General features: G+C 34.3%; 2 protein-coding genes across 2 annotated transcripts; one reads left to right on the top strand and one right to left on the bottom strand.

Moving 5' to 3' along the window:
- Positions 1–1122: 1122 nt before the first annotated feature.
- LOC18050307 (ATP-dependent Clp protease proteolytic subunit-related protein 4, chloroplastic) lies at positions 1123–7724 on the bottom strand. Its single transcript, XM_006440112.2, has 8 exons — positions 7425–7724; positions 6317–6520; positions 5853–5908; positions 3996–4122; positions 3746–3823; positions 2801–2914; positions 2608–2720; positions 1123–1465 (listed from the first exon to the last, which is right to left on the bottom strand). The coding sequence occupies exons 1-7, from the start codon at positions 7659–7661 to the stop codon at positions 2649–2651; spliced, it is 888 nt and encodes a 295-aa protein (XP_006440175.1). The 5' UTR covers positions 7662–7724; the 3' UTR covers positions 1123–1465; positions 2608–2648.
- A 6673-nt stretch (positions 7725–14397) lies between these two features.
- On the top strand, positions 14398–16835 carry LOC18050305 (light-harvesting complex-like protein 3 isotype 1, chloroplastic). The gene is made up of 3 exons (XM_006440107.2): positions 14398–14878; positions 16140–16277; positions 16376–16835. The coding sequence occupies exons 1-3, from the start codon at positions 14518–14520 to the stop codon at positions 16624–16626; spliced, it is 750 nt and encodes a 249-aa protein (XP_006440170.1). The 5' UTR covers positions 14398–14517; the 3' UTR covers positions 16627–16835.
- Positions 16836–17071: the final 236 nt, after the last annotated feature.

Genomic DNA, 17071 nt, shown 5'->3' with positions numbered 1-17071 from the left:
AGATAATTATTCTCTATATAGGGATTTTCCGTCCCTGTCCCTCTAAATGTGTTGAAGAACGAGATGAGAAATAGAGGCGAAATTTTTAATAAAATAAAGAATAAGGTAGGCCTCTCCACATCCACCCCATCCCATTGTCATCCCTATTCTCGATCATCATGCTAAGTAAAACCTATGGAAACTAGCTGGATATTACTTATTGAGTCAAGATCTGAAGGCTAATAGGGAGACCACACCAAGCAATTGGATTTAGTACGTGACGTACCGGTATCCAAAATGGCGTTTTTTTTAATTGCTCAAGCCAGGCAAACGTATTTAGCTATGCTCGAAAATTAGGGGCGGAAGCACTCATTAATCATAATTAAGTTAACAGTTGTTGCACTGTAAAATACAAAATCAATTTTAAACTTTGTCGTTTTTGACACGTTTGGTGCGATGTAAGATAAAAAAGAAAAAGAAAAAAAGAAAAACCAAGTGTACTTATTGCATGAGAGAGGAGGCATTAATAAAGAGTAGTGCTAAAGAACTAGAGAGTTTTCCATTAATAAATGGAAGATTACTATTTATTGGAAGATGGGGTGGGTGAGCTATGCTCCTCGTCATCCATCTGTCGGCCCTAGCCATACCCTTTTAACTAATTAGCCTGCATAATGTTGTATTCGTGCATGCAAACCAGTGATACAATGAAAAAGAGTAACGAATGGGACAGCACATACGGCTTTTTGACACTTCCCCAAGGAAGTCGAAACTAGCCATTTGTGGTGGAATAACTTATTAGAGAAGCTTTTCTTAAACACTTTTTGTGTTCAAATAAATATTCGAAACTGCATCATCGCAAAAATGAGTTCTTTTTATTGTAAGTATCAGTCGAAATGCGGAGAAGACCCCCCTTAGTTTTGAGGAATTCTGATCTCTACAACAAAAATTATACTGGCAGAACCCCAAAGGACACCTAGACTGAAAATGGTCGCTTGTCCAAGGCCACTCGTTAACAGAACAACATCAAGCGCAGGAAGAGTTCTGATTTCTACTTATTTGACAATGCTAATTATTGTAACAATTCATCAATATTTGTGTCGATCCTCGTGTTAGAATATGACAAATTTTGAAACATAAATGTAATACAGAGAAAACAAAAGCCACTGTTGGGCATTGCATATACTGGAATACTCTAATTTATTCAATGGTGTCGACACCACTGGTGTCTGATGTAAAAGAATCATTGATATTACATGCTTGGACACGCATGTAAATAACGTGCATGGATGAGATAAAAGTACATTCCATAGATCCACACACTTCGGTAGCAACATTTTATCTTACCAAAACCTATCTTCATTCTGACCCATATTGCTTCCCCTCCTCTTGCCGAATGCATTGAGATTGGCATCGCCATTACCTCATTCAAAACCACTACTTTTCAGCTTTGTTTGGACATTGTCAATTCAATCTACCTATACTTCCACTGAATAACAAAATATTGAAGCCAATGAAAAAATAATTTCAATGAACTGTTTCACAATGAAAGAATTTCAAGTCCCTAAATATGCATCAACTAATTGGAAGAGAAGGGATGGAGGGAGGGAGATCAAATAGAGATGGTGACTGTCCTTATAATGGACTCAAATAATGACATCACCCTCCTTAATGGGACATCCACCACTAGTGTACATAATGGAATAATACTGTGGAGACTTGGGCCCAAAGTATGTGTATGGTTGAATGTTGATGTCTCTAAACTACTTATCTTCTCGCAGCATCCCCTTCCTACACTTTGCAAAAAATTTGGATGATGCGAGGGGCAAGGTGATGCGGCTGGGGTTGAAACTAGAAATACCAAAAGCCACAAGGCATACCACCAACAAAAAATGTCTCTTCCACCACTTTCAATCTCAACTCCAACAATCTCAACATAAAAATCTAAATGCAAGCTGTAAAGCAATTGAACCACATAGTCAAACCATCAACTACAGTTATTGGAGAGTATAATTTTCCAGGTGTCCTATGCTAGATATTTTGTGCAGAAAGAAAGATCAATAATGTAGAGGTGGTGGTGTGACTGAAAAGAACAAGCAATTACTTTCAGTTCCACAGCACACTAATTGAGAATGGAGTTATTAGGACATGTCTAAAAGTGTTGGTTTCTCCTCCATGCTAATATCTAGATATCATTCACTTACTAGTTGCATCTATAAATCAGTTCAGGTTATGGGTTTAATCACTTTGTTAAGCGGAGGCAAGTTGGTTGATTCACTAATTAACTCTTCTAATTGAATTGAAGTAGCATCCTGCTGGTAAGGTTTATGGTGACAAATCTGAAAAACCAGATGGGCCTCTTTCACATGGGATGCTAACCTTGCCCAACTCTCAGTCTTTCCACAAGAATTAGTACTAAGGCAATTAAGAGATCTTGTAGCCTAGTAGACTAACAACTGACTACAGTAATTACAAGTGTTGTAAATAAGTTGAGAAACAAGACTTAGCTTCTTTTGAACGCATGCTGGTACAAAAGGGAACATCAAGAACTATAACAATATGTTTTATCATGTAAAAGAGAAACCTCATCATCACATGATTCATGGTCTGACAATGACTTTTACGCTTTACCTGAATACTCCAAGAAACCACCAGTCCGAGTTTTCCTACAGTTAAATCAGTTGTGCCTTCTTCAGGTCAGAAACAACTCCATGGTCTTCCGGGCTTTTTTCAGTATACAGTACCTGCAGAATGTTAAAGGCAAATATATTCAGTAATGCATGACAATGAGGTTCAATGAAAAATCTTTCTTGACTGTAGGAACCTTATCTATGATGCCGTATTCAACAGCCTCACTGGGACTAAAATATTTTGGACGCCTTATGTCAGCCTCAATCTGCTCAGGAGTTTTTCCAAAATGCTTTGCATAGAGTTTAACCTTTGAAAACAGATTGAAATACATATGTTAGACATTTAGCTGTCATATTTGCTAATGCACATCCAAATGCAAAGTTGCTAATGTGGTCAATTTTTCACCTAGGAAACAGAAGAAATAAATAAAGTCCGTCAATCAAGTTCAGATAACTCAAAGCATAATTTCAAACGTTAACTTGGCAAATAAGCAGAATCCTTCTTGTTTAATCTATTTTCCCCGTGAATAGAAAGAAAAGAAAATCATTCCTGTTTCTTTTTTTTTTTTCTTTTTCCTCCCTTAGAAGGGTAAAATCAACTGATTTTAGAAATTGACTTTTAACACTTCTTAAATGAGAACTTTGGCCACTCATGAAAATTTTGATATGCATGTCAACATAAATATGCAAGGTCATGATAGAACAATTTGAGATTTAGTTTCTTTTGAAGAATAATTATAAATTCATAAAAGTATATGTGAATTTATGGCCAGGTTCAAAAGATATAACTGAATTAAGCATCATATAAGCTTCTAGATTTTCAACTAATAGTGGCAGCCCTTTGTTCTTCAAGAATACATAGTTCAACACTGTTCCTGATTGATAAGCTATGGCATCAACCACCACAACTACTCATGCAAGTTTAATGAACTTTTTCAAATATCCAGTTTACAGATAAAGATAAATGCACAAAAAAAATTATGTCATAAGTCTACTTCTGGTCATCCTCAAATCCCCCCCCCCCCCCCCCAATCCTCAAACTGCTAAGAAAAAAAATCCTAACTAAGAAAGATTTATCTCAGAATCTTGATTAATGGGGAGGAAATGTGTAATCATTCAAGTATAATCATCAATATTACCAACTCTGCCTTCACATTCTTCATTTCTTTTCTGGCAATTTCGACATCTGTTGCTTGACCTTCAATCCTCCCAATTGGCTGCAGATAGGTAGAGAAAGAATAAGAACATTTAATTTAACAGAGTTCAACCATGTCAAGGAGCTCTTAAGCAAACAAATTCCAGTATCTCCAGCCTTGCAAGACACCCGAGCAATATTTCAGAAGATACTTAAACAACTAGGACATTGGAGATCACTGGTCAAGAAAGAACCTGCTTTATCATGATTGTTGACGATGGCAGAGCTGCACGATTTCCTTTGGCACCGGCACCCAAGAGAAGCGCTGCCTCACCCCAAGCATTGCCGACACAAAGAGTAAATATAGGCGGCTTGACATAACTGCATTGGAAGAAGATAATAATTAAATTAAACATCAGTTAAGAAATCACTGAATTAAGAGGGATACAGATGGTTAGAGTTGGTTATGAAATTTTATTTATTTGTTTTTTTTAATAGGAAACAACGAAACTAGTATTAATAAGAACAATAATCACAAAATGTGAACAATAAGTCCACAAAGAAAGAAACCCCCAAAAGATCACTAGAAGATCTATACAGTTAAGAGCTAATCCGATGAAAAGATAAGCAAGGGATCTAAAAGACTACGAAAGCTTTACAACAAAATCATAACAAAAAACACAGAATTAAGCCAACAACCATTCCCAGTTTAGATGAATGCAGAAGAAAGAAGAATCTTGAAATTCTTAGTAACTGTGGCCCAAAGAGAAACTAATAATCACGCTCTTTCCCACAAAAAGATGATATCTTCCTCTGAATCTTAAAAAATCCTTCTATTTCTTTAAGCCAAATCACCCAAAAAGTGGCCATAACCGAACACTTCCACAGCACTCTAGCTTTTTCACCTTTCCCAAAAGCATGAATAAACTCTGAAAGCATAGATATACTAGAAGCTGGCATCACCCAAGAGATTTGAGCTGCCTGAAACAATCTATGCCATAGCTGGACAGCAGTGTGACAATGCAAAGACAAATGATCCACACTTCCACCATTTATCTTGGACTTGATACACCAAGAAGGAGACAAAGAAACATTAGGATTCTGTCTTTGAATAACATCAAAGGTATTAAGTTTACCAAGAGCCAAGGACCAAGCAAAAATTTGAACTTTACTTGGGACTTTTAGCTTTCCAAATCATATGGGCAGGCTGAAAGTTCAAAGGAACTTGATCATCAATCAACTTATCCAAAAAGGATTTGCAAGAAAAGATCCTTGAAGGACTAAGCTTCCGAATTCTTTTATACTCTATCATAACATTAGCCGAAACATTCTCCAGTAAAGTCAAAAGAGCAGAAGCTTCTTGTGTTTCTCCCTCGTTCAAGTTCCTCAAAAAATTGAATTCCAATTCCAATCTAACAAGGAATAAGCAATCTTACCCTTGATAGAGACATTGGAATACAGATATTCATCACCATTACTACAATGGGATAATCTTAGGAGGGTTTTTATAAAAAAAAAAAAAGTTTTACTAGATTGAGATTAGACTCACCAAAAACTTAAAGCAATTTGGTCAGTGAGATAACAATATGTGGACATTAGCATGCATCAGGCTGACACTAGGCACCCTATTTCGTAAACTTGAAGATTATCATACAAAAGCATAAAATATGTGAAATTTAGGCCAAAATATTTTTCCCACAATCAGCACCAAAGGGCCTCTTTGGATAATGCACATAACTAAGAAATCACAAGAAAGTATAGAAAGCATTAGTTAAATTCGTGATTTTTTTTTTTTTCATTTGTGCTTATTGGAAGGCTTCATCCTGCATTTATGGGCAGGTATTTTTTTTATGGAAAACCAACATTGTACTGCCTGAAGACACCTGCAAGTTGCTAAAAGCCTTAGCATGGTTCTCAATCACAAGGCATAAACTATATAAAAGCAGTTAAGCTTGATGGTCAAACATGAAGCCAATCTGTTAATTTTGCCAACAAAACTAGAAAAAAGTGATCAAATCCATTTTTGCATTCACTCAGAGCAAACAACAAACTACTAAACACATTTCAATAGGAATAGATTGCTTAAGAAGAAAGGCATAAAGACTACTCACCCCATAACATCATATATCGCAAAAGCCTCAGTTTCATAACCCAACTTCTCGCCACCCTGACAAAATATAAAACTCTGTTATTAGCATGAACCAATAGATAAAAGCCAAGGCAACATGGTTTTAGCAACGTATTATTTACTTTTCTCGCTTAATAAAGAAAAAGAAGCAGAGAAGACAGCATATTTATAACTGCTAAACTTGGCTTTTGGAGAAGAGGAGAAGACAAAAAGTCTAGTTTAAGAATGAACATAAATACTGGCCAAGACTGCAACCATAATTGAGACCAAGAATGCATGATTGCTGATCCGGGCCCAACTATTCATAAACCAGTGTCCATGCAAGAGAACCAGGAGAAAAACAGAAAACCTAGTACATAAGATGCTCGAGATTCAAAATATGTATTCAGAAGCATTAATACATGAAATCTGAAAGAAAACTGGGGCATGACAGAGAAAGCTTCCAACCTTGGTTGTTCCCGTAGAGTTTATGTATAAGTAAATGGGCTTCTCAGCATCTTCATACTGCAGGTAAAGGAACTCAGCAAGAATCAGCTCTGTGACAGAAGGAACAAAAGACATGCCCAAGTAAACAATTCGATTCTTGTACAAATAAGATGCCAAGTCTGGTGGAGGTTGCTCCCATGCAGTTCCACTAGTAAAAGGAATGACCTGCTCAGAGGAGCATGGCAAGCTAAATGAATAAGTGGACTACTTGTTTGCATGAATAACGCAAAGAAAATTAATGCTCAAAAATCAATCAGATATAACCTGCTAAGAAACAGGATGAAGATAATCTATTACAAGACATGAAGTCTTAAACTTGCATACTCTTATTTCGCATAATAATCAAGTTCAAACAATCAACACAAGAAGTATCTCACCACTCAGTTTTTGTCCCCATCTTACAATCCTACTTGCTGTTGATGGTATGGTCAACTAGCTCAGAGTTACTTTCCTCTTTCTTTAATTCCCTTAAGGGGAAGAGGGAGGATGTGTATCATTTGGTGTAGTGGTCCACAGCCTATAGATTGTTTCTTTCAGAAAGAAGGCAACCTTGTTTTCGACAATGTAACCTCAAGGAACGACGCATTAAACTTGGGAAAAAAAAAAGAGTAAAAATTTCCATGAAAGGAAGGAATACAATTGACACAGTGAATCATTCAAAAAGGCACTTGTTCAGTCATTGCTTCTTGTTGGTTCGACAAAGCAGAGTCCATTTTGGAAGGCACATCACTCAAGGATATAGTTTGTGCACTGGAACAGCATTATGCACGAGTTATTATTAGTTCACATCAGTAATTAAGCTTTCTTAGTCTGTGCCACTGAATAGTGTGACTTGAAAATATTCTCAGTTCTTCCAAATTATGTAAGGTTGTGATTCATTTATTAATTTTTTTAAACTTCAGACAAACAAGCAAAAAGAAAGGATTAACGAAGCATTATTTCATCCTACTATATAACAGACTTTACATTAAGCATTTTGCTCATAACTCAAAAGTATTATTTAAGCACATTATCAATATAAAACATAACATGAATGTGAAACGGTAGAAAAAAAACGTTGGGCAAGTACCATGGTGATGACGGGGCTCCTAGGCTTGGACTTGCAGAATGAATCCGGATTGAGGCAATCGGGTCGGAGCCTGAGCCCGGAGAAGTCGGAGGAAACGCTGCCGTTTGCGAATGGAGAGATGAAGCTGGTGGATAGGTTTCGGTTACAATTTACGGTTCGTGGAGAGGTGCGTGGTGGTGTTGCTAACATGCGCGTGCGGAGCCCGAAGATCGGCGCTGATGCGGTGGCGACTTCCATTTGGTAGCGGAGTTGTTAGAGAGCAAGAGTGAAAAGGCTGACGATTAGCAATTAGCAAACTGTGAAACGATAAAAGGATTTGGATCCGACTTATAAGGCTTGGGCTGGGCATGGGCCTCACTCGATCCAAATTAATCGGCCTGGGTTTACGAAAACAAGACCTCTCGTATACATGGATGGCAAAAATCTCCATGGGTACGGAACCCTTGGGGATTTTCTCCATTTAGAAAAGGTATGAAGACGATTTTATACTTAATTTCTTATTCGGAGAAGGAACGGTGACAATTTTTTACTCAATTTCTTATTTGGGGAAGGGACGAGGATAAGGTGGAATCCCTATTCCCTACCCATTTCCCCATTTCCTTGTATTAATTTTTAATTTTTATTTTATTTTTTAGAATTATTAATAAATGAATAATGAAATTTAAATTATAAATATTAAATATTAGTATAAATAATAAATATCAAAATATTTATACAAATCTGTTATAAAAATTTTGAGCCTACTTAACAAGTTGTAGTCCTAAATTATTATTCGACCAAACCTTATTTTAGATAATGAGTCATATTGCTTATATTATTTTTATTGTTTTAAATTTGAAACCTGATGCTATCTTTCAATTTGTTACATCCCTTGAAGAAGAACAGAAGGAGCATGAGTAAATATTTTTATTAAAAATATTAATTTCAATATCTATACCTTTTTTATTTATTTCATTATTGATATAAAAGTAATTTCTTTTTATTATAGGATTATGAAGATTGAAGAACATAATTATTTTGATGATTTATACTTTGTAGTGTGATTTTGGTAATGAGATTAATGTTAGTGTAAGATATATTGTCAAACTTTACTTTTGCTTAAATTTTTATTTTAATATGATTAAATTAAGTTCAAAATTTAAAAACGTATTAGTTATTCGGAGATCGGGGACCTCTCGGGATCCCCTCTTATTATTCGGGGAAAGGACGAGGATCCCCTCAAGCAATTCTGATGGGGACGGGGAGGGGATGTGGATATATGGAGAATATCGGGGATGGGTATGGGGATGTTGATCCCCTCCCCTCCCCTCCCCTCTCCATTGCCATCCCTACTCGTATAGCAGGCAAATAAGCTGAGCCGGCTATTGTTTGTGGCTCTGTGGTTTTTTTTTAACCCCAAATATCTTTATGTGATATTATGATTTCTATTATGAAATGAATTTAGGGTGTTCTCGGTGTATACTTCTACATCATTTAGATTCTTATACTGCACATTAAATAGAGAGTATAAAAGGTTTCTTATTAAACTTTGTAAGTTCAAAATTAAAATATGATTAACATGGTTATAGTAGAAAATTTACAATAGGTGATCGGTTGCTCAATCATAATATTCACCCAACCTCCGTTTACAGGGAGTAGTACCAAACTATGAGATAAATCGAAACTATCGAAGTACCTAATGAGCACGTTTGGTGACAGGATAAAATTGGAGAATTAGACTATTTTTTATAAACATCTGACCAAATCGCGGATTGCTTTTTTTTTGGAAAAAAACCATTTAACTTTAGGGCTAAGGCATATGAATTTTCTTTTACATAAATGGTGTCTTTGGGATTGTTTTTAGATACTCAAAAGTGATTTTAAAACGTTAAAAATTAATTTTTGGTGTTTGACATTTTTTTAAAATAACTTTTGGTAAAATCATATCATCCTACAATAGTAAGGAATGAGTATGTTTTTAAAATTTAATTTTTATAATCAGTTTCATATTTAATGCAATTCTATATACATCCTAATCTATCATTAAAATCCAAAACTATCCTTATTAATTAGAAAATAAAATCATTAACTTTCAATAGACTATTATTATTACCAATTTTATTGAGATAACAAAATAAAAAAATAAAATTAATAGTACAAAATGTTTATTTTAGTTATCCATTATTTAATATATACACAACAAAAAAATATTTTATGTATAAGTTTACAAATGTGTAAATAAATTTTATTGAACATTATGTCCAATTTAATCATTTATATTTTTACAACAACTAAATAATAAGATTTGCAAAACATTTATGATTGTTTTTAAAATTCATAACACCTTTTTAAAATAAATTTTATCAAACGTTTAGTTGGTTCTCTTCATAATTGATTAGAATTACAAAACTAGCCTTAAGGGTCTTGTTTGAGATTGTTTTTTAGACGTTTAAAAATAATTACAAAAAGCTAAAAGTTAATTTTGATTTTTGGTAATTTTTTTTAAATCAACTTTTGGCAAATTACTCCATTCTATATTTTAAAATTTAGAGGAGAAATATTTTTTAAATTTTAATTTTTGGAATCAATTTTATACTTAGTACAATGCCATACATATTCTCACGAGTATTGTAAAAATCCAAAAGTATCCTTATTCAATTAGGAAAATAAAATCATTAAATTTAAAAAGATTATTATTATTACCTATTATATTGAATAGCAAATTAAAAGTATAAAATTAAATAAATTTTTTCTAGTTATCAATTATTGTAAATACAAAATATGAAATGTTATAAATAAATTTTATTCCATATTTTGTTGATTTCAGTCATTTGTATTTTTACAGCAATTTAACAATAAGATTTACTAAACATATATATTTATTTTTAAAACTTACTGAACTTTTAAAAATAAATTTTGTTGTGCATGTGATATTCTCCAAAAGAATGAAAAATAAGATAGCCAAGGTGGACTTGGATATTGAAATTGCCCATCCAAAATACAACTAAAATTTATAGATTTAGATTATTTAGATTACATTTGGCTTGTGGCTTTTACAACCATTATGTGATGGTTGATAAAAACAAAAATAATAAGTAGATATACATAAATAAAAGATTCTCAAGTACGGATTTTTAAACGATGTGACTGTTGTAAACTGTTTCACCATATTATAGAAATCATTTATACTAATAAGTAGAAGACATGATATATATAAATTATAAGATCTTAAAAATGCAAGCAAATGTTAAATGATCAGTAGAGGACCCGTCTCGAAATCTTCTATCTATTTTTATATTTTACTTTAGAAAATATGTGGATGATGTAATCGGGTTGATAAAAAAAATATATGAAAGAATGATTTCTAGTATTCTTTTTATTTAACACCATTGTCAAGTTACATGATGTCCTTTGTAGGCAGTATGATCTCACTAGGATCTGCATGATCAAAGCGTCATTTAATTTGGCTTAAAGCATTATCAAAATGTTATTGAGTCGCTTGGATTAGAATGAGACATAATCATATTTTGATTAGAATATATCTTAAATACGATGGCTTTGTCTGCTGCCAAAACAATATCTATTATATATACCCCCTATCAATCCGCTTCATTACCTTGCTTCCTCACTGTATTTGCTGGAATATTTACATCAAGCATCCATTTCCTATAAAAATAAATAAATAAATAATGATAAGATGTAGATGGCTAGTTAGGGTTGTACACCTACTTAATTTTCTACAGATTCAAAGATTTCATCAGTGACTGTGAGGGCCGACCAATCATCATTTGAGCAAAGACATATATACAATTATATACCAACCTTCTCATTAATCATTACAGTATGTAGTTAGCTTACAAAGCAAACTTGGAAATGGGAGATGCTGAGGCCTGAGGCACTGTATTCAATGTTTGTAGAGGATCCTCATGTTCTAGAGCGTATGGATGGGGTAGCATTTGCTGATACTCCTTTGCACGTAGCTGCAGGCTGCCGCTGCTGGGAACAACCATTTTGCGATGGAAATGGCAAGCTTAAAGCCTTGGCTGGCTCGGAAGCTAAATCATCTCTGGCTCAGCCCCCATGCACGTGGCTTTGTAGGGGGTATAGCAATTGACGGTGAGTTCATCCGAGTCAAAGCAATGGGGATGCATCACGGTTACTCTTTTACAATATATATTATGTAGTCCAAATAGACAATATTCATCTTTTGGCTGATTTTTTGTCTGTTGCCCATCCTTTGTTGACTTTGAAGACACGACGGTTAAATGTTAAAACGCTGTACACATTGCTGTAAGCTGAATGCTTTTAAAGTCTTGTTTGGATGGCTTAGACTATCCAACAAAGAACAGATCCTCAAATGGAAGGATGACGATGGAAACACTGCCTTGCATATGAGAATTTCTAGAGTGCATTGGAAGTATCATATCAATTAAGTAATAAGTAAATAATGTTACGAGATGCTTGCATGTATTTTAAAAAAACAATCATGCAATTAATTTGACAATTCAATTTAGCCACGTTTTCCTGTTTGATACCATGAAAAAAGGGCGAAAAAAAAGATAAAGAACTCATCATTAATAGAACTATTGAGCAAACCAAAGTTTATTGGTGCGAGTGGTTTGGTATTATCACTCCTTAAGAGAGGTCATGGATTTAAGTCTCGTTCTTGTATGTAGTCACCAGTTTGGCTAGCACTTTATCCCTTATGGGCCGACCCGGTGCGAGCAGAGATTAGTCTGAATTGTGGTACGGGTTTAAAGGTGTCTCCCACAGTTAGGGCCCACTCAAGATCACCTCGTGGTTCAGACCAAAAAAAAAAAAAAAATAGAACCATTGAGCATACAATTTTAAAATTATATCGATTGATCTTATATTGATATATACACAGTGGCTGTATCCATGTACAACTTTTTAAGACGTTTTTCAAAAATTAATTTGGAGATCACTGTTTCATACATAAAGCCACTTTATTAGCATGAACACCTTTTCTTTTCTGCTCTGCGCGTGGGGCTTCTCAGCTATTCAGCTTCTTAGTACATTTGAGAAGGGGGAGTGCTCATTTTGATCCCCTTAATTAATTGAATATATGCAACTATTTCTTTTTATTTTTAATAAAATAGTCTCTGAATTAAATGATCCAAGTTGGTAATTCCAAATGTCACTGTAAGTGCCAAGAGTGTCAGAGGCTATGAACATGTTAAATCTTCAACGTGGTACGCTGGAGAGAAAGGTTGGGAAAATTAACCCTACGCAGTGCAGGAGCAGAGCAAAGGCTTGTGAAACTCGGTGCTTGCACCACTAAACTTGCAGGGCCTGTAAGTCGGGACTTATCATTCATTGAAAGAAGTCACTAATTCTTGGGAACAACATAATATTTGGCAATAAATCCAAAGCCAGTACCAGCAGGCCGATAAATCTGGTAATGGTCTCCGGAATATCATACTTGCGGCCGCTGTACTGCTTGCCGCAGCTATATACCATGGTTATTGGCAAGAAGATAGTCCAGCCGCTGCCGCCGCCAACAATAATATTACGAATCTGGTATGTGACAACAACACGACCGGCACCAACAACACTACTAAAGGCCGTAGGCAACAGCCAATGTGCTATTCCTTTAATAAAAATTACCTCAAAAACATTGGCTGTAAAATAAGCTCTCTTGTTATAAACAAATATATTGTCAACGAAATTCATTGACATTGTCTGATTATTATTATTATTATTATTATTTTACATTGACAAATATCTTGTGTACAAAAAAATTAAATTTTAAATTATTTTATATTCTTTTAAAAATTGATTATGTCGAATGCATCAAAAGCATAAAAAAAAATGTTTAGCAAAGTGCAATGTCTGCATTTACGGTTTCAATATATGTTTGTTTAATCTTAGCATATTGGTCGATTAAATTAGACGCCCGGAGTAGATGAAAATATTAATTAATAAAATTTAAACCCTATATATATATATATATATATGTTACGGTTTCAGCTGGCCAAAATTATACTATTTAATTATTCAAAAAAGAAAAAACAAAAAACATATTATGTATGTTAATTAAATGAGTAATGATACAGCTACAAACTCTTGTACAAACTTATTTTGTACAAACTGATGTGGCATGAGAAGATTGGTTGAATTAAATATCACTTGGCCCACATGATTTGTTTTTATTCATTTATATTTTCATTCAACCAATGAATTAATGCCACGTCAGTTTGTACAAAATAAGTTTGTACAAGAGTTTGTGGCTGTATCATTACTCTAATTAAATTTGTTCTCTTGTATGTAAGCTGCTGTAATAATGAATCACAAATTGTTTGCTAGTACGTTATCTGGTTTGAATGTTTTTAATAAAAATACACTCTCTGTTAAATTAATTTAGTTTTTAAATTATAACAATATATGTTTATTAAATATTTAGTGTTGTATTTTAAAAATTACGGCAGTCTAAACATATTATCGAATATGTCCTAAAATATTTTGATAAACATTTATTGTTGTGATTTGGAAGTAAAGATAATGAATGATTTATAATATTTTTATTATATTTTTATCAAAATTATATTTAACACATACTATCATATTTTATTTTGTAGTTACAAATTTTTTTTTTTTTTTGGGCGGCACAACATGTCTATAAGAGATAGAGTCTTTGATAAATATAGTGTCTCAATACTTAGGTCGCATTGTTTAGTACGCGAATTTTAAAAATATGTTTAATAAATCTTTAAACTATAATACAAATTTATTTTGCAGCAGCTGCCTAAATTTTGACGGTAAATTCTAAATTACGAATTTTGGAGTAACAGATTGCTTCTGATTAGTAAAAAAAAAAAAAAAAAAAAAAAAGGAGTAGAAGATTGAAAAGGGCTTCGTTCAACTTCGCAGTAAGGAAATTATTGTATCATAAAGTAAATTTTTATTACGTTAATTACAATTTTCTATTTTCTGGGCCTAAAATATAATAAATACTTTCAGTCAAGTACAAAATCCTGAACACTTGTGGCTTGGTGACTTGTGATTGTGAGGTTGTAGATAGCTCAAAAGGACAAAGCACAGCAATGTTCTGAACTCTTTGAAACTCCCTCGGTCTCACCACTGAAACTGAACCATGTCTACATCCATAGATCTGCTCTCTTTCTCTCCTCCTCCATCATCTATGCTCTCAAGAACTCAATTTTCCTTTACCCACAAGCCCACTTTTTTACTTAGCTCTAAAAAAGAATCATTTTTCACTTTAAGAGCTTCTGCAGCTGATAATGGAGCTGGAGTTTCAGCCCCAGCTGTCACCGTTGAAGAACCAAAGGTTCGGGAGGCCTCGGAGGGTCCGACAGAGTCCAATGGGGCGGTCGAAGCACCAGAAGTGAAAGCTGTGAACAAATTCGAGGACCCCAAGTGGGTTAATGGAACTTGGGATTTAAAGCAGTTTCAGAAAAATGGGCAGACTGATTGGGATGCTGTTATTGATGCTGGTGAGGTTTCTGGCATTTTTTTTTTTTTTGGGTAGATGGTTTGTTTGTTTATGTGGTTAAGTCCATGATCACTTCTGAAGAAAGGGGTAGTTTTTGTTTTAATTTGTTTTATTTTTACTGTAGTTTGTTTGGTTGTTGAGGATATGTGGGAGAGTGTTTAGAAAACAAATTGACTGATATGAATCAGAACCAGTTGGCAATCTAAGATCGTATAATCTTGGTGAGTGAAATGGGTTTTTTTTTTTCTTTTGGACAGTGTGGCTAGTTTCTAAATTTATTTCGTCCAAAAAATCCTTCGAGATATTGTTCTGTTTGCTTGTGAATGTAACAAAGTAGGTACAGTATGGTATTTAGACACCAAACTGATAAAAAGAAATTGGTAAAATGTTCTGACTCTAAATAGTGGGTAGACTCATTGAGTGTTGTGAAAGAGCTAGCATGAGTACATGAAATTGAGAACACAAACATGTGAAGGGGAATATTGACTGTTAGTTTAGATGCAAAAGATTGAGCTTGTCCAAAATGATGTATGAGCAGGCCCTCTTGACTAAGGAGTTAACCCTAAAGGTTTAGTAATATCTGAATTTGGATAGATGGTTATTTATTTTGGCCACTCTTTTACATTGAACACTTGTAGTTATCACAGCTCATATGATGCTACAGAATTGAGTATGCCAGGCAAACCAACTTTTTTTCACTTGGATTGGCTTACTGATCTAGTAAGAAATAGGGACATGATTTTGCCACCTAAGATGATTTAATGTGATGAATTGCACCTTTTGTCCTTTATAATTTTGATAATATGCCCTCTTTTATCTTGACCTGGGAGGCCCTTTCAAATCAATCTTGTTTGGATATCTTGTAGTATATGTACATAGAGCTAACGAGATGTTTGATTAAAGTTCATGGCATGAAATTTATATGCTGTAAATAATTTGTCTTAATCAGTCTTAAATTAGAAAACTCTGTTGTCCTCCTGTAACTTTTTTAAGACAGCTTGTGACAAGTACCGTTGATGAGGTAGACTTATTTTGATTTTTGGTCTATTTTCTGTTCATTTATTTAATATTTTTTTGAAAGGGTCCATTTCTTTTCCTTTAGCTGGACTTTTACAGGCATAGTTATACAAATGATTGCTTTTTCTTTTGTGCAAAGTGAGGTTCATTTGGGCTTCGAGGCGCAGAAGAATTATTGTACTTAAATTCTAACAGTTCAAAGGTTGCTCTGTTTCTTATTGTCCTCCTTGGATAATGCATTTCAGAGGCTAGAAGAAGAAAATGGCTGGAGAATAACCCAGAATCATCCAGTAATGATGACCCTGTGATTTTTGACACTTCAATTGTACCTTGGTGGGCATGGATAAAGAGATTCCATCTACCTGAAGCTGAATTGCTTAATGGTGTGACAGATCCCTCTTTTTCATTTTCAGTGTATTTATATGATGCATCTCTGCTGTGATGCTAGTCCGACTGATGTTATTTTATGAACTTGTCACAGGCCGTGCTGCAATGATTGGATTCTTCATGGCTTATCTGGTTGATAGCTTGACTGGAGTAGGTCTGGTGGACCAAATGAGCAACTTCTTCTGCAAGACTCTATTATTTGTTGCAGTTGTTGGAGTACTTCTAATTAGAAAGAACGAGGATATTGAAACCCTGAAAAAGCTTCTGGAGGAGACAACATTTTACGACAAGCAATGGCAAGCAACCTGGCAGGACGAGACCACAAGTGGTACCAAAAAGGAGTAGTCTGATTGCAGTTTACAATGGTTTTTCATTTTTTGGTTTTTCATGATCAGCTGTCATTTATCTAAGGTAGCGGGGTTATTGATATGGATTTCTATTTCTTATGTTATTCGCGTTGTTAACCTGTATTGAATTGTGTGGACACATTTTCCTTTAGTGAATTAATATGCCCTGAGATGAAAGATATACTCCGCTATAGAAGAGATTCCTGATGAGATCTAGCATCAAATACTTTTAGAATTACAGATAGCCAACTGCAATTTGTTCCAGTGGGCACTTAAGTCCTCTATGTCTTCGTTTATACCATCCTGTTATTTTACCAGATATGATGGCTATCGACATCCGGCACCAACCAGGTCAGCACTAACCAAAAAAAAAAAAACTTCTGGAAGTGTTCAGGTGGTGCAATTTATACTATTGCACAGATGTAGCACTCAGTCAAGCATGG

This window comes from Citrus clementina, unplaced genomic scaffold, assembly GCF_000493195.1.
Source record: "Citrus clementina cultivar Clemenules unplaced genomic scaffold, Citrus_clementina_v1.0 scaffold_3, whole genome shotgun sequence".
Taxonomy (NCBI): Eukaryota; Viridiplantae; Streptophyta; class Magnoliopsida; order Sapindales; family Rutaceae; genus Citrus; species Citrus x clementina.
The sequence above is the reverse complement of the archived record's forward strand: the minus strand, read 5'-3'. Positions and strand labels throughout refer to the sequence as shown.